Below are 19,996 nucleotides of genomic sequence, written 5' to 3' on the forward strand. Positions count from 1 at the left end.
ATAGATTATCTAATTCGCACACTGATAATAATAATAATAATAATAATAATAATAATAATAATAATAATAATAATAATAATAATAATAATAATAATAATAAACTGACACTATACAGTGAAGATGAACATTTATATTATTATTATTATTCCAAGAAATCCTAAGTAGTTTAAATATGTCGGATCAATGTTTCAAACAGTTTCCTACACCTGGTGCGTTTGAGTGATTTTGTAATGATTTTTTCGACACATTTGTGTTGTCTGAATATACAGGGTTAGCACAAATGATTCGTTCGTTTTAAAAAGGCTATATTTTCAAAAGTATTACACATACACACATGAAAGAACCACAAACTCGGCAAGTTCGAATTGTGTATTTCAGGTGGCAGCACGGAAGGGGGCACAAGACAGAGCATCCCCCTCATTGGCATATCCCGCATCGCTGGATTGGGCGTATTGGCGAGAATGACATAGCTTTGTTCCCCTGGTCTCCCAGATCTCCTGATTTAACGCCCTGTGACTTTTTCCTGTGGGGATACGTTCAGGACCTTGTTTAGGTACTATCACTACCGCAATCTTTAGTCGAGCTCAAAGAACTCATCAGTGCTGCAGTGCAGACAATTGAAAGGACAATCCTACAAAATGTATGGAATGAGTTCGAGTATTGTCTGGGCGTGTGTCGTGTCATCAAAGAGGACATGTATTAAACATCTGTGTGTGGATGGTAATACTTTCGAAAATATATCCTTTTGAAAACGAATGAATCATGTATATTAACCCTATAGTCTGAAGTTGTGGCGAAGATTCCCAACTCATGCTAGAAGCAATTATCACTTATGGATTTTTTTTAAAAATATCTTTTACAAATTATATGATTCTTAATATACTAATTTATGAAATAAAAGGTCTGTCCCGAAATTAATGCGCTCCATTTTCTTCTGCCGCGACTATCCGTCGCACAGCATTGCCGCTTGCACAGAAGAGTGGGTGGATTCTTGGGAACACAGTGCGAACAGCGCCAGTCGGCTCCGAACTCCTGGTGAGTCACAGTGTTCGTTTCAGTGAACCCTTATGTAAGTGCTCGGTCGAAATCAAGATCGAAGAAACTCTCGAGCAGCGATACGCGATAAAGTTTTGTTTCAAACTTGAGAAAACGCCGTCGGAGACTTTTGAGTTGCTTCGGAAGACTTTTGGTGCGGAGTGCATGTCATATTCACAGTGCAAAAGATGACATAAAATGTTCAATGACGATCGTGAGGAGGTCGCCGACGAACAACGTTCAGGTCGCCCCTCAACGTTGCGAGATTCGGTTGAAAAAGTGCGCAAATTGTTGTTGAATTCTAATCGAAGAATGAGTGTTCGCCTAATATCAGAAATGCTTGACATTCCGAAGACCAAAGTGCACAAGATTGTGACGGAAAACTTATAAATGCGAAAGATGTGCGCCAAACTTGTCCCGAGAGTGATTGCAAAAAGAACAATCGAGTGGAAGTAAGTCAAGAATTGTTGGAGTGTTGTGAGGACGATGCGACTTTTTTGGACAATGTGGTAAGTGGTGACGAATCTTGGATCTTCGAATACCACCCCGAAACAAAAAGGCAGAACGCAGAATGGCACACGACGCCGTCTTCACGCCCCCCCCCCCCCCGCTAAATGCAAGAATGAGCAAATCGAATGTCAAAGCGATGCTCATTGTTTTTTTTATTATTATTATTATTCCAAGGGAGTGGTTCATTTTGAATTTGTTCCATCAGGCTAACCAGTCAACGCCAAATTCTACGTCGAAGTACTGAAAAGGCTAAAGCAACGGGTCAATCGCGTCGGGCGCGAGATCAAGAATTCCTGGAAGCTGCACCATGATAATGCTCCCAGCCACACTGCCTTTATGACGACCGACTACCTGACCAAGGCTGGCATCTCAACGCTCCCCTAGCCGCCTTACAGTCCTGATTTGTCTCCGCCCGATTTCTTTTTGTTCCCGAAGATTAAAAAAATCCCTCAAAGAACAGCATTTAGGGACGCTGGAGAACATCAAGGCGGCTACGACAAGGTTACTGAAGGACATCTCTGTGACGGACTTACAGGACGCATATAAAGCATGGAAATCGCGTTGGAACAAGTGTGTTGAAGCAAGAGGGATGTATTTCGAAGAATATTGAGTAATTGTACGAATCGGTTCAATAAATTTCTTAAAATAAAAATGGGCGCATTAGTTTCGGGACCGACCTTGTATGACAAAAATAACTTGAATCGTTTTGGAGGAAATTGTCCAGAAAGAACTCACTTCCAGGAGTAAACTATCCGGTGCGGGTATTGTTAAGAGAAATTACTGAAGGAAATATTAAAAGAAAAACTACATACAAAAATCATCCGAGTTATTTAGGAGAAAATCGTCCGAAGGAAAGAATGCTAAAATTAAACTACCCATTTTAGTGTTTTCCCCTTAAGTGATTTACATTTGTTGTAGGGTTCTCAATATTTAGGCTATTTTTGAATACCAATAAAACCATTAGAACCGTTTTTGAGAAAATCGTAATTGTTCTCTTTTCACCTTCCAATTAACTATTCTTAATTTAGGACGTAGAAAGAAAATAATACGATATGAAAGATGGAGAATCTTAAAATGATTAAATTTAAAATTGACTCTGAACACGTTGAACCATGCGACCTTCAAGCGTACCTACATGTATCGGGACCGACAGATAAATAGGCAAACAAGTACCCAACACAGACCACTCTTCTGATATGTTGAACCCATGAAATACTGTATGTAAAACCTCATTCTTGAATTAGTTTTTTCATTATCACAGGAATCAAATAAAGCAGAAAAAATACAGAATTTTATGCAAGTTCAGATTACAAGAACGAAACTATAAAGTCGTTTTTATTTCTTTTCAGGAAAACGCAGCAAACACTTCGTATGTTTCTTTGAATGAACATCAACGTACCGTACGTTTGAGTATTCCATTTGCAAATCCTCAGTGAATTCCTGTAATTGCAATTGTAGTGAATACAGTACAGTATATATAATTTTTAAAAGCTGGAAATTATTGTGAAATTTGAATTTTATTCTACTCGTATAACTTTGGGTATGAGAGGACCGGTTAAGCAAGTATGAATTTCATTATGCAAATACTTGGAAACAGTGGCGTATGTTAATGGGGTTTGATGGTTTAACATTCCTTAAGCAAGATATAATACTAAAATAAACATTTACCACTTAAACATATATATAAAACTCATTTGAACTTGGGTGCTTGAACCCTCCTTAATTAAATTTGCGTTTTATGGATTGTGTTCTGCGTAATTCCGCAGAACATTGCGAGGACTGGTACGGAATGATTCTTTGATATGTCACTGCACAAAAGTGTTATTTGGGGAGGACAGGCACATAGTCAAGGGGGTCCGGCCCTCCCCTTCGAGACCAGAAATGGAAAAAAAATTAAGGATGAAACAAAATGAATTGAGAAAAAGAAAGATCAGCTTTAAAAATTAAAAAAAAAAAAAAAAAAAAACTACAGGAAGCTTTTGGTTACTCTTTCTTATGAGGAGATTTGTATTACTTGAAATACATGGTGGCGAGGTGACCGAGATATCCTGGAAGAGTCAGGGAATTTGAAATTTCTAAAAAACTTACGGAATTCTCAGAATTTCTGCTGCTAGTCAGGGAGATTTCAAGCTCCCGAAAGGCTGTTGTGTAACAGCGTGGACATTTTTTATCATAATTTTTCATCATCGCATCCTTGCAGAATCAAACGTTATTTCAAAAACAATTTTGTACTGCTCCTTTAATCTGTCATTTGGAACAGATAGTAGTTGACGGAATAATAAAAACAAAAAGTTATGTGGAAAGAAAGTTCTGTTAACATTTGATTCAACAGAGAAAGGAACGCAGATATTGTAAAATATTTTACAAGACATTATTGAGTATGTACTTTTTATAATAGTGAATATGTACTTTTTATAATAGTTGAAGTCATAATGAAAGGAAAATTGTATATTTGAATGAACAGAAGAAAAACATAAATATTGTAAAATCTATTTCAATACGTTTTTTAATTTTTTTTAAACTCGAGATTTCTTCCTAGTTTGTTATTAAAACACTTACCAACATGTCCTCATTTTATTGTTCTAACTAACCAATACATGTTGATAGTAAAGTAGTTTAGATTGATTGAGCTCCTGGGTCTTCAGAATTTTATGTCACGCCCCCTCCCCGTTACGAAATCCTGGCTAAAAGAACCAATATATGTTCCAGAAAAATAGTGTAGAATGATCGAGCCCCTCGTGTGATGACCACAGTATACCTATTTCATGTCACGGACCCCCCTTCACGAAATCCAGTCTACGTGCCTGGGGAGGACATGGGCAATTTCCCCCCTGGTTTTGCATATGCATTTTAATAAATCGTATAATACAGGCCCGTATGCAGGGGGTCTAGAAAGCCGGGCTCCCCCTAAATTTTTGCTGTCCCCCTAAAATTTTCACGATAGGCTTGCAAATGAACTATAATATGGTTGGATCGCCCCCCCCAACTTAAGCCGGGCCCTCCCTACATTTTTGGGCTGGCTACCGGCCTGGTATAATATACTAGTAAAAAAACTAAAACTCTTACGTCAGTGGACAATCTTGCCTCCTGGCAAATTCTGAAATTACGCTACTGATGGTTAGTGGGTTTCGTTATATTTTAGTGTTGTTGAATTATTATTATTATTATTATTATTATTATTATTATTATTATTATTATTATTATTATTATTATTATTATTATTATTATTATTATTATTATTATCAAGGAAACTCAACTTGGAGCAAAGAATGTTTTAGAACATTGCAACACGCCTATATAAACGTGATTAGAAGAAGAAATGAAATTCTTATGTTTCTATTCAACAACGTACGTTGATGGATTTAATCTTCTGCACATAATTTGTGTTACTTTGCTTCTTGAAATAAAACATTTCAATGGCAGGTAAACCTGTTTTATTTTATTTCGTTTTCATTGCTAGAAAATATTTAGCTAGTTAATAATAGGTCTTGTAAAATTAATATAATTATGGATTAATCTGTTTTAAATATAGATAAATATTTATCATGGGCAACAAATATGTTTAGTAATTTAGTTATAGATCAGTTTCTAAACCTGTGGTACGCGTACCACTGGTGGTACGCGAGTTACTGCTGGGTGGTACACACAACTTCTGTTAAACTCTGCGAAAATATTGTCTTACTTGAGACAGAAAATATGAAGACTTGTGTATAGCTCACTCACCCCAGTTCTTTGTCACTGGAACTGGAAGAGTCACTACTACTACTACTACTACTACTACTACTACTACTACTACTACTACTACTACTACTACTACTACTACTACTACTATTACTACTATCACTACTACTACTACTAATACTACTACTACTTATATCGAATCCAGAACCCAACCAACCCCTGCGGGGCTTCTAACCCGTTCCTACTACTAACTACCACCACGCACCACCACTATTACTACTACTACTGCTGCTACTACTACTATCGCTAACACTACTACTACTAATACTACTACTACTATTACTACTACTACTACTATTACTACTACTACTACTACTACTACTACTACTACTACTTATACTAAAGCTTCCTTACCACAAGATTTACATCTTAAATCTTTATAACATGCGATTCCGATTCATTATGAACTAATATGTATCGTTAGAATCACTATGATTCGTTAAAAATCACTGGGGGGAGCGGGCTATACTCAATCCAATATGAATTATGTCCGAGCAGAAATTCCAACCTAGGAACTTTCCGACATTTCTTTCATCAATATATTGTTCTTAGATTTTTTTTTTTTTTTATCAAGCCCCATCTCCCTCTAGGCCTACACCCTTTGCCCAATTTCTTCTACAATCTAATTAGCTCCAGATATTGGACAATAATTTGTGTCTACCAAATTTGAAGACAGTTGATGCGATTTTGAGTTATCGTGGACGAAATAATCAAGGACACCGCACATACATACACACAGACATGTTTACGCGTATAGATATACACATGCACATACTCGTATATATATTTGTCTTGGAAATAGAGCCCATTTCTACTTTCCTTTTCAGCTTTTCTCGTATTAAACAAATTTTACTGTCGATCTTGCGCACCTTAACATCACATAAGAACTCCAAATCACCATTTCTCACCTCATTTCTTCTGTAAATTTTACTAATTTTTAGAAAAAAAAGGATGGGTATATCTAAACTTATCCCAAAGTATAAATTGATAAATGTTCTCTAGGACTCAAATATGTATTTCAGTAAATTTAGCTGAACCAGGTCGTTTTTCTCTATAGGTCAATAAGGTAAACGCGCCGGATTTCGACAGGTTAAGGACCTTTTTCAAAATCAATTGCCTATTGTGGCCATAATATTGGTCGGTGTTGGCCCATTTTTTTCCTTGAAATGTACAGTCTCTACTAATACTAAAAGTCACTTCAAGGCTCAAATGCTAATGTTAAAATTTTTTATGAAACTGGAACTCGCCAATGGAACCCGAATTCGACACACTTCACCTGGTTTCGATAGTTACGGTATCTGAATTCGACACTTTCAATTATATCCATGTAAAACATTAAGTCGGCATTATTAGTAGTAGTAATCTCTTCTCAGCTTCAAATATTGTTTTATTATTATGCAGAAATTATCAGACGGGCAAAAGAACACAACTTAAATTTTCTGAACTGAGTAGTTACTTCGATGATCCTCAATTCGACATGCAGGAACCTGATTTCGACATTCCATATCGAACTGAGGTTACAACTATCGGAGAATTATGCAACAAATAGCTTTATGAAAGACTTTGAACATACTTGTACGTTTAGATATTCAGTTAAAATTATACTGTATTTGCACTACTGAGTATGAATTCGACAACCTTGTCGAAATCCGGTTCACGTTACAAATAAAGGCTCGTGTTTTCGACAACACCCCCTTTCATGTTACATCGCAACCTTTGTGTTCACAGAAGAAAACAAAACGCACTGATTGACACTCCTTTACAACATTAAAGTACCACTATTTGCTTGAAGCAAACCTAACTTTGATAAAAGTCTTACGAAAATAACCTGCCGTTTTATGATTTTCTTAAGATTATGTGTTTTTTCTCGACGAGTGTATTACACACACAACAATGTCCTTCTTTTCTCCATACATATGACTCATCTACTGTAACCGCACTTTTGACACGAGAAAAGACACTCCCATAATGTTGCCACTTCTATTCACGATCACAGAGACGACATCTTACGCTTATTTCACAACATTTAAGCACAGGCATGTCGAATTCGGGTGCCTGTCGAATTCAGGCGCGTTTACCTTATACCAAAAATAAAAACGTAAACAATACACCGTACCACGTGGTGTGTTATTGACCCAATTTGTTTCCATTCATGAGGTTTTAACATTATGGCGCTATATGATTGAGTACAGAAGTCTATTCTTTTTCATAAGACATGGGTAGCGTAGATACTTCCTTCAAAATTTGGGAGGAGTGTGTTGCAGGACTGGATTAACCCATCTGAAAGTCCGAGGCTAGAAAAATATGTGGTCCCTGCTGATTGCGCTTTGTACATATTTGTGAAAGTACAGTAGGAAACTTAAGGGAATATTTTCATATTTTTGGTCATAGTTTATTTCATGATGATGATTGTATCTTTATGAATCGTTTTAAAAAGGTAGCTGATATTTTGATCAGAGTTTAGGCCCCTGTCTACCTGGAGGCCCAGGCTACAGCCTCCCTTAATTCGGGTCTGGTTGTGTTGGCCCACCCCTACATTTGGAAATTGTCAAAAATAAAATTTAATAAATATTGTCTAGCACTCGAATATAAAACTGTAAATTTGGTCGGTTTACTGTCTTCTTCTATGTTAAAGAAATGTCAATACTACATATAACACTATATTTTGGCGGGATTTTTGAATTTTGGGAGGAAATTTGAATTAGCATTAGGCGTGATTTTGAATTTAGTGCCCCAAAGTCTATTAAGATAAGGTTTTATTGCAAAATATTATGATCATATGGATGAGTACGTTGATTTCTTCTCTTGAATAGGACACAAGTACCTTGAGACAATTTTCTTAAATTTCGGGAGGGATACATGTTGGTCCTCCCTTAAAATTAGGAACTTAGATTAAGGAAAATGCTTGCAAGGAAAGGACATAAACCTGTCAACCAGACATCCGAATCAAACCTAGTGCATTCGATAAACATAACAAAGGTATGTTCATGCACAAAAATTTAGGTGCCATGGACAATGGTATGGTATACATGCTTTTCCCTCAAATCTATTCCATCTATCAATACAAAACTTGATATACACATTTCTTATCCCCTATACATTTTTTTGAGAATCATTTGCATGTGTGTTTTTACCCGGGGTTACTCCAGAGGGGTCCAAAGTTGATGAAAGGGATTTTGTGGAGGGGATTTTGACGACATTCTCCCAAATTTCCCTGTTCAAGTGCGTTATGGGCCCCAATACATCACCTTTGGAAAATTTGTTTCATGCTGAAGAGAATGGACTATAAATCATGACTTTCCAATGAACAGTGTTGATACAATAACTATTTCACTGCGAGTCTACGATTTTCTTTATACTAACAGGGTTAATGGGCCCCAGGGACTTACTTCGTTGTCCATGGCACCTAATTTTTTGTGCATGAACATATCTTTGTTATGTTTATCGAATGCACTAGGTTTGATTCGATGTCTGGTTGACAGATTCATGTAATTTCCTTTTTAGATAAGTATTACATGCAAGTGTACATGGTTTCCAATAGTCGTAAATATCATAATACTGTTTCCTGCAATTTTATATCTCAAATCGTTTCGAAGATATTAGAAGTGGACCTGAGATGATTATACTACTTAAAATGGAGTACTTGTAGGAACATTTAAAGACGACTTTTGCTACTGTAACATTACAGTAATAATGTTTGGTAGTTGTAATTACAAGTTCTGGCAATTAGGGAAAAGTTGGGCACAATGAAACAAAAAAAGTTATATCCTACAATTGCTGCTTTATTTCTAGAATCATTCGAAAAGTATTTCTTCAAAGATCCAGCTTTATTTTATATACGAATATGCCACGCACGTTTGTTGATATAACTCTACATACAAGGTTAGGATAATATATTTTCAAGAGTTGTGATTGTTTCATATTACCTAAATAGTGGGGCACAATGAAACAGTATATGGGGTACAATTATAAGTTATGATTTTTACTAACATTGCTAACATGGTGTTAGAATGAAATATCACTGTATACTTAAATTAAATTAAAATAAAAAAGCTTCATTTTGCCATGGTATAGACGGTAGACTTTTTTTTCTTTTCCCTCATATTTTTATTATAAATTTTTTTATGTACACTGTATCTCTAAGTAGGTATCTATAAGTAGGTATCTCTAATAATAGTCTTCCCTCTATGAGTTTGGACCTCCTGCCCAGAGCAGAGCGGAGATCTTTAGGTTGATGGTTAGGAATCTCCTGTTCAGTGCAGCCCGGAGACAGAAAGGAACTTTCTGCTCAGAGCAGCATGGAGGTGGGATGGTGTCTCCTATCCACTGCAGCGCGCAGGCGAAAGAAACTTCTTGCTCGTTGCTGCACAGAGGTGGATTACGTGTATCCTGCCCAGTGCAGAGCAGAGTTAGGATTGTGTGTTTTGTCCAGTTCAGCGCAAAGACAGATAGAAATTTCTTGCCCGTAGCAGCGCAGAGGTGGGTTAATACCTCCTGCCCAGTGCAACGCGGAGATAGTATGAACCTCTTGCCCAGAGCAACGGGGGATAAGGTTAGGGAATCTCTCCTGCCCAGAGCAACGTGAAGAGAAAGGTAGAAGTGATCAGCTGGAACTGACATTTTCTATCTTATCTTTTGACATGGTCTTTTATAGCCGAATTTCGAGACGAAGCTTGTGGAAAGGTTCATTGTAGGGGTCATTTCATGACTCTCCGTGTGCTCCTTGCATTTCTTCGTAGACAATGTCTGTTGGCTGCTTAATGATCTTAAGCAATGGATAGAAGCAGATGAATCACATGTTGTTTGTAAGTGTAAGGAGACATCGCAATATTTAGAAGAAATAGATAAGAGGCGTCTATAGGTCACGTTCATTGCATTCATTGCATAATCGATAGCGCGTGATTGATTCATCTCGGTCTCGTGTTCAAAGACGTGACAACACCGCCGTTCCTCTAATTTGCTTACAACTTTTAAAGGGAACTTGGAACATCGTCTTCAACGCCATAAACGATCTCCTTTAGCATAGGTATTACGAGATAGAAGTGCTAACTTAGCCGAATCAGAAACAAAATTAACAGAATATATTACATAATTTAAGGAAATATGAAGAACATAGATTTTGTTTTGAAACGCAGTGGTTGACTAGAACGAAGAGAAGTAAGTATAATTTATTCTTACAATTTTACTGACCCATTGCTACTTTGATGTATATATTTTCATACCTGTCATTCTGTTTGATACAATATGATTCGTAGCACACGGCTCAGGATAATTTGAGAGCTTTTTTATTGATTGTTCCGTAGTCTGATTTTGTTAGTGTTCACGTCACCAATTCATGTCAAAACAAGCAGAATACATTCTTTGCATATTTATGCTTTAGACATGTTGGCATTCAACATGAAGTTCTTTCTTCCGAATGCAGATTAGTCTAGCTTAACATGTCTGCTAATTTTTTCTTTTGCTTTATCATACATGAATATCTTCAATCTCATATAGACGCAGGTTATCACTTCTTCTAATTTAATATTTTTAATTTCAACCATTTCGAATGTCAAATATAGAAATAGGAGGGGAGAAAATAAAACAGTTGACTAGTTTTCGATTCCAACGTAGTATCATTAGTGATAATATGAAGTGTGAACGTGAAATAAAAGCAAGGGTAGGAATGGCGAAAGAAATGTCTAGGAAAAAGAAAGTATTATTTTGTGGGACCTTGAGTAAAAAGTTGAGAAAAAGACTCATAAAATGCTTCGTGTGGAGTATTGTACTGTATGGGTTAGAAACATGGACATTACTAAAAAATGATGAAAAAACTACTGGAAGTTTTTCAAAGTGTGGGTGTGGAAAAGAATAAAGAGAATTAGCTAGGTGGAGCGGAAAAGGAATGACAGGGTGTTAGATATGGTAGGAAAGAACGGAACAGTTTTGGATATTATTGAGAAAAAGAAGAGAAACTCATTGTCTAAGAAGGAACTGTATCATGAGGGACGTGCTAGAGGCTATGGTGGCAAGAAAGAGAGGGAGGGGGCGTAAAAGACTACAATTAATGAACGATATAAAAACAGAAAGATCATACGTGAAGATGAAGAGGTTCGCGGAAGACTGTGGAGCATAGAAGTTTCTCAGTTCCAGCAAGTGACCTGCCAGTAATGGCAGAATAACTGATGATGATGATGATTGACTTCCTTGCGAAGTTGTTGAGCATCGCTTTAGTTTTCATATCAATTTTCAATCCGAATTCCGTGCTCTTCATTTAAACTCTTGTCTTTTTTTTACAGATCAGTGTTGCTGTTCGGAAAACGAAGGATGTCAGCTAGGAAACGAAGGTGAGTCGGATGTTCCCTAATTGTATTTATCCCTCTATTCTTCCAGGTGAAAGATCGAAACACATACTCGAGTGAGTACATTTGTTAAAGAAAAAGGAATTCTTGGAAGAAGTAATATCACCCTTCTACTTTCTCTACTCTTATAATTTTTGTACAGCCAAACAACTGGATATTTGAACTAACTTGTTTATAGATTTTATATACAATTTTATATAACTTCTCCCGACACCGCTTGGTAAAAGTGTTAATAACCGCAAAGCGGTAGTGACTCAGTGGTAGATCGCTTATTTCTGCTGTATGAGGTCCCTGGGGAAAACATCATGTTCATGGGTTTTCTCGGGATACTCCCATTTCCTTCTAAGGAAAATATCATTTTGACTGGAGGACGCAGTTTGGAAATAATAGCAGCCCTCTTCAATGAGCGACATCCTAATCGCTCCAACCCTCTAATCAAAATTATGATTCCGTTTGTTTCCTCTCGAGTTAACATCACGTCCTACCTACAAGAGAGAAAAAATAAAGAGACAGTCAGCTTCCGTCCGTACAATTCTCCACACATAACGAAATTTAAGTCTAAAGGCGAGTTTTCATGTGTCCTTTACCTCCGCGAGTTGCGAGCGATTGTGCTAAATAGCCAATGAAATCACGCATCGGAGATGGCGCGCTACACTCGCGTCAGAGTAGAAATTTGTTCAATCCTGACGGAAGTAGCGCGCGTACACTGTTGTATTCACTGACTAACATGGCGGAGGAAAGAACAACGTTTGAAGAACTGCTCGTAGAACAAGAAAGAGGAAACGAAATTTTGTACAACCTTAAGCATCCGAAGTACAAGGATTCAGAATTAAGGACAAAAACATGGCATCAAATTGCTGAGAATATTGGTATGGGGTGAACCTGGAACCTGGGGCGAAGCTGGAAAATGGGGTGAACCCACTACATTTTCCTAACATACTTCCGATGGTGGTGTTTTGAAATACAATATATTCCAGCTAAAACGATAGCTCTCCTTCGGGAATCCATTATCACAAATTGAAGTCGCAAACTTTCTATTTTACGCATGCGCATTAGCTAGCGAGTAGTAATTTGGCGCAATACACGCACGGATGTATGAAAACGAAAATAATTTACGGTGAATACGCTACATGCGATGCTTCCGTTCTAACGCGGGCATGAAAATCCGCCTTTATACTACTGCTGCGTGTGAAGTGCGAGCAGTGACAATGGTGTGTAATAAGGAGTGGGAAATCTGCGGGAACTGACCGCTTTGTTCCGCTATTGTAAAGCGATGATTCTGCATGATGCTTTCCCGAACAAGGTCCACAAGGTCGTCTGTGATGACGGTTGACGTTGACCTCTCACTGCGCTCATCATTCAATGGATTTAGGATAGGTTCATCATCATTCATTCATAACATAACCTATCCTAAATCCATTCACAACTTTAAAACCGTTGCAGATCTTGGAAAAATAACTTTACCGTTGGATTTCTCTTCGAATGAGGATGTTGTTTAATATGTCAGACGACCATGTTGTCATTTAAAATAAACAAGTTGATTCGAACATGGCGGCTACCAAGATGGTATCGACAACCTTAAGCAAGTCATAATGTTTCCCACTCGCACTAACATTGATCCGAATTGACTTTGGATCGACTGCGTTTACAGTTTCTCAAATATTTAGCCCGGTCCAGACTTTTGGCCACACCCTGTATATATATAAAGAGAGTCATCGTGGAACAAACAAACGCAGACACAAATCCCGATGAGTCAAATGGTAGAAGCTTCCTTCGACTGTAGAGAGAAATAAGAAACGACACTAGTAAATAATGCTAATATTAAATGTTCCTTTACACGTTTTTATTAAACATTTATTATTAATAATTTGGAGTATTTTATTAAATATTAAATTTTCTTTATTTTATTAGGAAGACTTATAAGTGACATCCGGTTAGAACAATTGACTCATTCGATCTATTTGCAGCCATTTCGTATGTATTATAAAGAGGTAAGGGCTTAAGACTAAGTAACATATGAATATCAGCCGTAGTCCTAGCAGCATCCTTAGTAGACCCTAAGTTGGCTAATGGTCGGCATACTTGGCAATTAGTAATTCCCCCTCAAAAAAGTTGAAATCAACGATGGCCCAACGTACTTTATAGTTTATGTTGGACAACAAAAATAAATAACTTGGACCAACGAAGTATATAGTATATGTTGGCCATTGGCTCAACTTAGTTTATAATGTAGGTTGACCAGCAAAAATAAAGTTGAAAATAACGTTAACCCAACGTAGTTTAAAGTGTATGTTGGCTAGGAGGAATAAACTTGAGAACAACGTTAACCCAACGTAGTTTAAAGTGTATGTTAGCTAGGAAGAATAAAGTTGAAAACAACGTTGGCCCAACGAAGTTTATAGTGTATGTTGGACAGCAAAAATAAAGTTGAAAGCAGCATTGGCCCAACGTAGTAATATTGGCCATCAAAAGTAAAATTGAAAACAACGTTGACTCAACGTAGTTTATAGTATATGCTATTTAATTAACAATTTTCCATCATTTATCCAACAGTTTCAACTTCGTACTCCGAATTGTAACGTAGCGGTTACGTTGGCAGTTGAATTGGTTGACATAATGCATGGCAGAAGTGTCAGTTACAACGTAAGACCAATGTTGGTATTTGGCTAGGCTATAGTTTCCCACTATTGGGCCTACTCTCTGTGCTGCTGGGAAATGTGAAATTGTTATCAAAACAAAATTCTAACTCGATCTAGAAAATAAATTGTAATTAGATATACTTAGTGTAAATTAATATTAGGATGTTTCATCTACTGTAATAGAAGAACATTTTTAGTTGTACACTTTTGTGTCTTAAAAGACTTTTCTTGTCTCAATGCCCTCTCTAAAGGCGTATTCTGTTCTACTTTCCTAGCCCGGAAGACCACTAACAAGGTATGCTTCCCAACTGTAAAATGCGTTCAGATAATATATAATAGGTGTATTTAGTAGATCCCTTGAAGGCAGGGATGATTTCAGGGATAATTTCCCTGAGCCACGAAATCTTCCCCTCCCCCGAAACCATATATCCTATCGTGCTTAATGTAGATTCTCGGTATTTTCCTAATACTACTTTTTACCCCCAATGGATTGAAATTCCCTCATTCACCCTTAAAGAAAATCTTATAAAATAATCACTGTTTGAAGGCATAACTTTTTCAAAACTTGTAGCTGTTAATTACAAGAAATCACAATAAAACTGTAAATAACACAATTTATACCACGCCCAGAACGCTCTGCCTGTGGAGTCACATCGCGAGAGTTGCGAAATCTTCAACACTTGTTACACTTCATTTTAACTTATCTGCCCACTCGTACACTTGTGTTCGACTCAAACAACTTTGACCATATTGCACTGCCATCCGATGGTGAATTTCGATTGGTTTAAACCCTTCAGCTAACAGAGATCTAATGACACTCCGCTGTTTCACGTTGGTGCACACCTGTAAGGGTGCCACAATCTTGTTTCAGTGATTCTCAGCATTCTGTTCCCAAGGTAGGCATGCCAGGTTCATCTAGGACCACCAAAAATAACAAAGCAGCACAAACTGTCGGAGTTTTGTATTTTTTTTTTTTTACACAATTTTTCCGGTTATTTATTGAACGGACCTTGTATTTTAAAACATTGATTGCTTGTTGAATTATTAATTAATTATCCGAAATTAATTTTTAAATTCTTTCAAATTTTAGAAAGTTGTATATATATTATCATTCTAATAACGGTCTAACCCCAACCTGCTCAGTTGATAGTTATTATACTGATAGTTATCTTATAATTTATTATTATTATTATTATTATTATTATGCTTTGTAGTCGATTGTATCATATTATATATTGATATTTTACAACTGCTGTACTTTTGTCTATGAGCTGTTTGCAATACTCAAAGCATTATTATCATTACTTATAATCTTGATATTACACACACAACTATAAACATTTCATTTCTTCTTTTAGAATGGGATGGAAAAATCATGGGATCTTCTGAGGTGTCATAAAAGGTATTTTTCATCAAATTTGTAAATAAAATATTTTACTCTAGTTGAAGTAATTTTGACGTGCCAATTTGAAGTAATTTCTCTGTGATTAGCTTTATACATTTATTAACTATTACTAGTAATTTTACGCTAATAAAATTAATTGGATGAAGGAACTGGTTGCTCAAATTAAAAAATAATCATTATTTCAGATTAGTATAACTTTCATGTGATTATCTTGGTACAGTAAGGGACAGTTCTGGATGGTACACCCATATGGAAATTTACGGCAAAAGTGTACCATCCAGAAGTGTCCCTTACTGTGCATAGAAAACTGTCTTTGATTTATACACTAGTGTTGCCCTCGAGATGAGAAATTCAAGACATTTTATGTGTCTCGAAGGGAAGTATTATGTTTCAAACAGTTTTAGAGTTGCATGATTTACAATATAAAAATTACAAATTCATAAAGCGATTGTTAATACAATGAAAGAACATTTGTCAACGTTTAAAGATTCTCCAGTCAATACACAATATAGCCTATATAAAGTACTCGCGCCGAGTCGTGAAGCTTGACCTAGATCTATCGATTTCACCACCCAATAGAACGCGAGGGTGTGTTCCAGTCGTCAATCCCCACCCATCAAATTTTGTCAGTGTCTTCTCTCGCGCTACACGGAAAACATCTCCTGAGAGTACAGTGTTGTCGGATTGGCGTCAAGTTCCGTTTTGTTAATTCCTTTTTGTTGTGTTATATTTTCGTTGTTACTATTTGTACTATTGTTACCATTTTAGAATAGTTGTTACAGTAGTTATTGTTGTGTAGTGTTATTATTGGCAATTTTAAATGCCTTTTTTTTATATACTCGTTTACTATGTCTTCAAAGTTTGGCAACATTGTTAGTGAATTTCAGCTGTTTGACGTTTCCCCAAGTGTGCGCTCGGGAAGCGGCTCCACGAATTGTACCGAAGTTTTCCGACGTATCGGAGCTCAAGCAAAATATTTCTATGATTGGTTTAGAGCCCAAGCTTGACTCGGCGCGAGTACTATAGTCCGTTCATAAATATAGTTTAAATGTAGATCTTGCAATTTAATAAATTATAATCGAATTCTATTTCCGATATAATTTAACATCTTCTGAATACATAATGCATTCTGAACACTTAATTTCTTCTTATCGATGGATTGGATAAGAAATAATGAAGGTTCGAAGTTAAACCCGCGTCATGATTTAGGATTAAACTATTTATGCAACAGTATTTAATTATTAAACTGGTTAAACTACTTATGGAATAGCTAATCAGTTATTGCTTTTTTTAAATTAAAGAAATGATTCCCATATTAAAAAAATAGGAGAACTTACTTTCTACATGAATTAATTTTTAATGGAATGTTTTTCCTCTAATATTTGATTAGATGTATACTAGTATTTCTGTTATATTACTTACACTTGTGCGAAATCAGAAGTTTAGTCAGTATCTTTTCACTCCTAAAATTTGACTTGTAAAAATCAGAATCAGGTACTAGTTGTTCTGTGCTGTAAACGACTTTTATATTCGTTTGGGTATGAACATTGATTAAGGAATTTGGTGATATATATCGTTTTTGAAATTAATGTTAATAATTCAACAGTTATCCCTATATAGGATTTACATTTTCTATTAGTGAGTGAATAATAATAGTGAATAATACTACTTCCAAAAACAAAATACATAAATTTAGAAAACGAAACGAGACATTTTCGAGACAAGACAAGAAATCCTCGTCTCGTGGAGAATTTTGACACCTATGGTTTTCTTCGGAGACTTAGCTTTTACTGATCCCCATAAAAAATAAATCCACCAACGTACATAGAAGTATTTTGTATTGCTTTGGTTCCAGTCACAATGCAAAATAAAATGTTACCCTTTCTTAAGCTTTGATTTGATACTCTCATTTATTCTTAGCTTTCCTAAATATATCTTCAAAATGCTCGAAGGTTTCCTGTTCAACCGTACCTTCGTAAATCACAAAAAACGAAGTAAATAATGTAATCAAGGTGTTACATGTTTATTTTGTATAATAATAATAATAATAATAATAATAATAATAATAATAATAATAATAATAATAATAATAATAATAATAATAATAATAATAATAATAATAATCAGTGATTGTTAATTTCTAATATACTGCGGACCAGGACAAAATAAGAACCATACTATGGGGGCTATTTGCAAAGTAGCTTACGAGATCATTATTAAAAAAAAAAAAAAAAAAATCGGCCTGGTAACAACGGTGTACTCTTGCAGAATGAGTTTGGTACCCAAAAGGTTAAACAAGATATTTTCACAGTTAAAGTCAAGTATCAATTAAGGTATACTACAGGGTGTCCAATATACAATGCAACCCAGAGTTTGGGATAGTAGAACTTTTGAACCTGAAGCGATACACAAATAATGGTTATGCCAAAATGAAGCTTTGTTCATGCATATATTTTTAAAATAGGAAGCAACGATTGACGTACACTAGGAACCACACAGTGTTGCCAGGTGTAACCGAAGGTATAAATGATTTTTTTTTTTTTTTTTTTTTTTGCAAAATATGTAAATTGACTCATAACTCATACATATGGATGTTCTATCGTTAATATCCAGTTTGTTTAGTTGGAGTAGCTTGGAAACTATGGAACTGAAGAAAGAATCTTTCACTTCCGCCGATAACTAATCCGATGAGGCCTCTGTAAGAGGAAACTAGGAAAATAGCAGTTTTCATAAATTAACATTCTGAATTGGCAACCCTGCTGGTGTTTCACTGCATCAAAAGGTGTGCTAAGGATCTGTCTACATTATGTAATTCCTGAAAACAACGAAAAAGAAAATTTGAAATCATCATGATAAAACTTTTACTTACATCCACCCGGTAACACTGCTATCCATTTCTATGGGGGGCAATCAATGCAAAGTGATCGAGAAAAAAGAAAAATTGCCGCTTGACCTTTTCAAAAAAAAATCTATTTTTTTCATGAATGTTGCTTCAAAACCGCAATTAATTATTTTTTACATTCTATGGCGACGCAGCGGCTGCCGCCATTTTCCGTTTTTTCGATTGTACGAGTTTACGTTGTCTTGAATATCTCAGACATTGTGTTGAACATATATTTGTCCTACCAAACTGAAAATTGTTGGAGTCTCCAACTCGTGCAGAGCTAAAATTTTGATCTCTTAACAGGCACGTAGCCAAGGAGGGGGGTCCGGACCCCTTTTGAGACCAGAAATGAAAAAAATTAAGGAAGGATGAAACAAAATGAAATGAGAAAAAGAAGGATTAGTTAAAAATAAACTACAGAAAGCTTTTGGTTACTCTTTTTATGAGGAGATTTGTAGTACTTGTAATACATGGTGGCGAAGTGAGCGATATATCCTGGAAGAGTCAGGGAATTTGAAATTTCTAGAATAGTTACCGATTTTTCAGAATTTCTAGTTAGGGAGATTTCAAGCTTCGGGAAGCATAGTGCCGTTCTGTAACAGCGTGGACTTTTTATCATAATTTTTCTTCATCGCATCCTTGCAGTATCAAACATGTTAGAAAATATTTCAAAAACAATTTTCTACTGCTCCTTTAACGGAATAATAAAATCAAAAAGTTATGTGGAAAGAAAGTTCTGTTAACATTTGATTCAACAGAGAAAGGAACGCAGATATTGGAAAATATTTTACAAGACATTATTGAGTATGTACTTTTTATAATAGTAAATATGTACTTTTTATAATAGTTGAGGTCATAATGAAAGGAAAATTGTTATTTTTAAATAAACAGAGGAAGGACGTAAATATCGTATAATCTTTTCAATATTTTTTATTATTATTTTACTCGAGATTTCTTCATAGTTTGTTATTGAAATACTTACCAATATATCCTCATTTTATTGTCCTTACAAACCAATATATGTTGATAGTAAAGTAGTTTAGATTAATCGTGCTCCTGGGCCTTCAGAATTTCATGTCACGCATCCCCCTCCCCCGTTACGAAATCCTGGCTAAACGAACCAATATATATTCCAGTAAAATAGTTTAGAATGATCGAGCCTCTGTTATGATGACCACAATATTTCATGTCTCGGACCCGCCCTTCACGAAATCCTGGCTACGTGCCTTTCTCTGAACATTTTTGCCTAAAACCACTCGAAGCGGGTGAATATTAAGTTAATATTGTAGCTATTGATGCACAAGTACAATGCATATGTTCGCTCAAAGTTAGAGTATGCCTCTACTATTTGGAATCCGACTCACATAAAACATCGCAAGCAATTAGAAAGAATACAAACAACATTTTTTAAATTTCTAACATATAAAGAAACTCACATTTA

General features: G+C 35.8%; 1 protein-coding gene across 2 annotated transcripts in view; it reads left to right on the plus strand.

Moving 5' to 3' along the window:
- LOC145663541 (uridine diphosphate glucose pyrophosphatase NUDT14-like) overlaps positions 1 to 19,996 on the plus strand; it is a 67,881-nt gene that overhangs the window by 17,269 nt on the left and 30,616 nt on the right. The window contains exons 1-4 of one of the 2 annotated variants that reach the window (XM_081729651.1): positions 4,859 to 4,968; positions 11,565 to 11,612; positions 13,539 to 13,618; positions 15,625 to 15,668. In XM_081729651.1, coding sequence (XP_081585777.1) covers positions 4,962 to 4,968; positions 11,565 to 11,612; positions 13,539 to 13,618; positions 15,625 to 15,668 — 179 coding nt within the window. In that variant the 5' untranslated portion in view covers positions 4,859 to 4,961. Of the gene's footprint in view, positions 1 to 4,858; positions 4,969 to 11,564; positions 11,613 to 13,538; positions 13,619 to 15,624; positions 15,669 to 19,996 lie in introns of those variants that run through there. The other variant, XM_081729650.1, reaches the window with a different exon arrangement.

The sequence above is a fragment of the Thermobia domestica genome, chromosome 11 (assembly GCF_964235325.1).
Source record: "Thermobia domestica chromosome 11, izTheDome1.hap1.1, whole genome shotgun sequence".
NCBI classification, from domain to species: Eukaryota; Metazoa; Arthropoda; class Insecta; order Zygentoma; family Lepismatidae; genus Thermobia; species Thermobia domestica.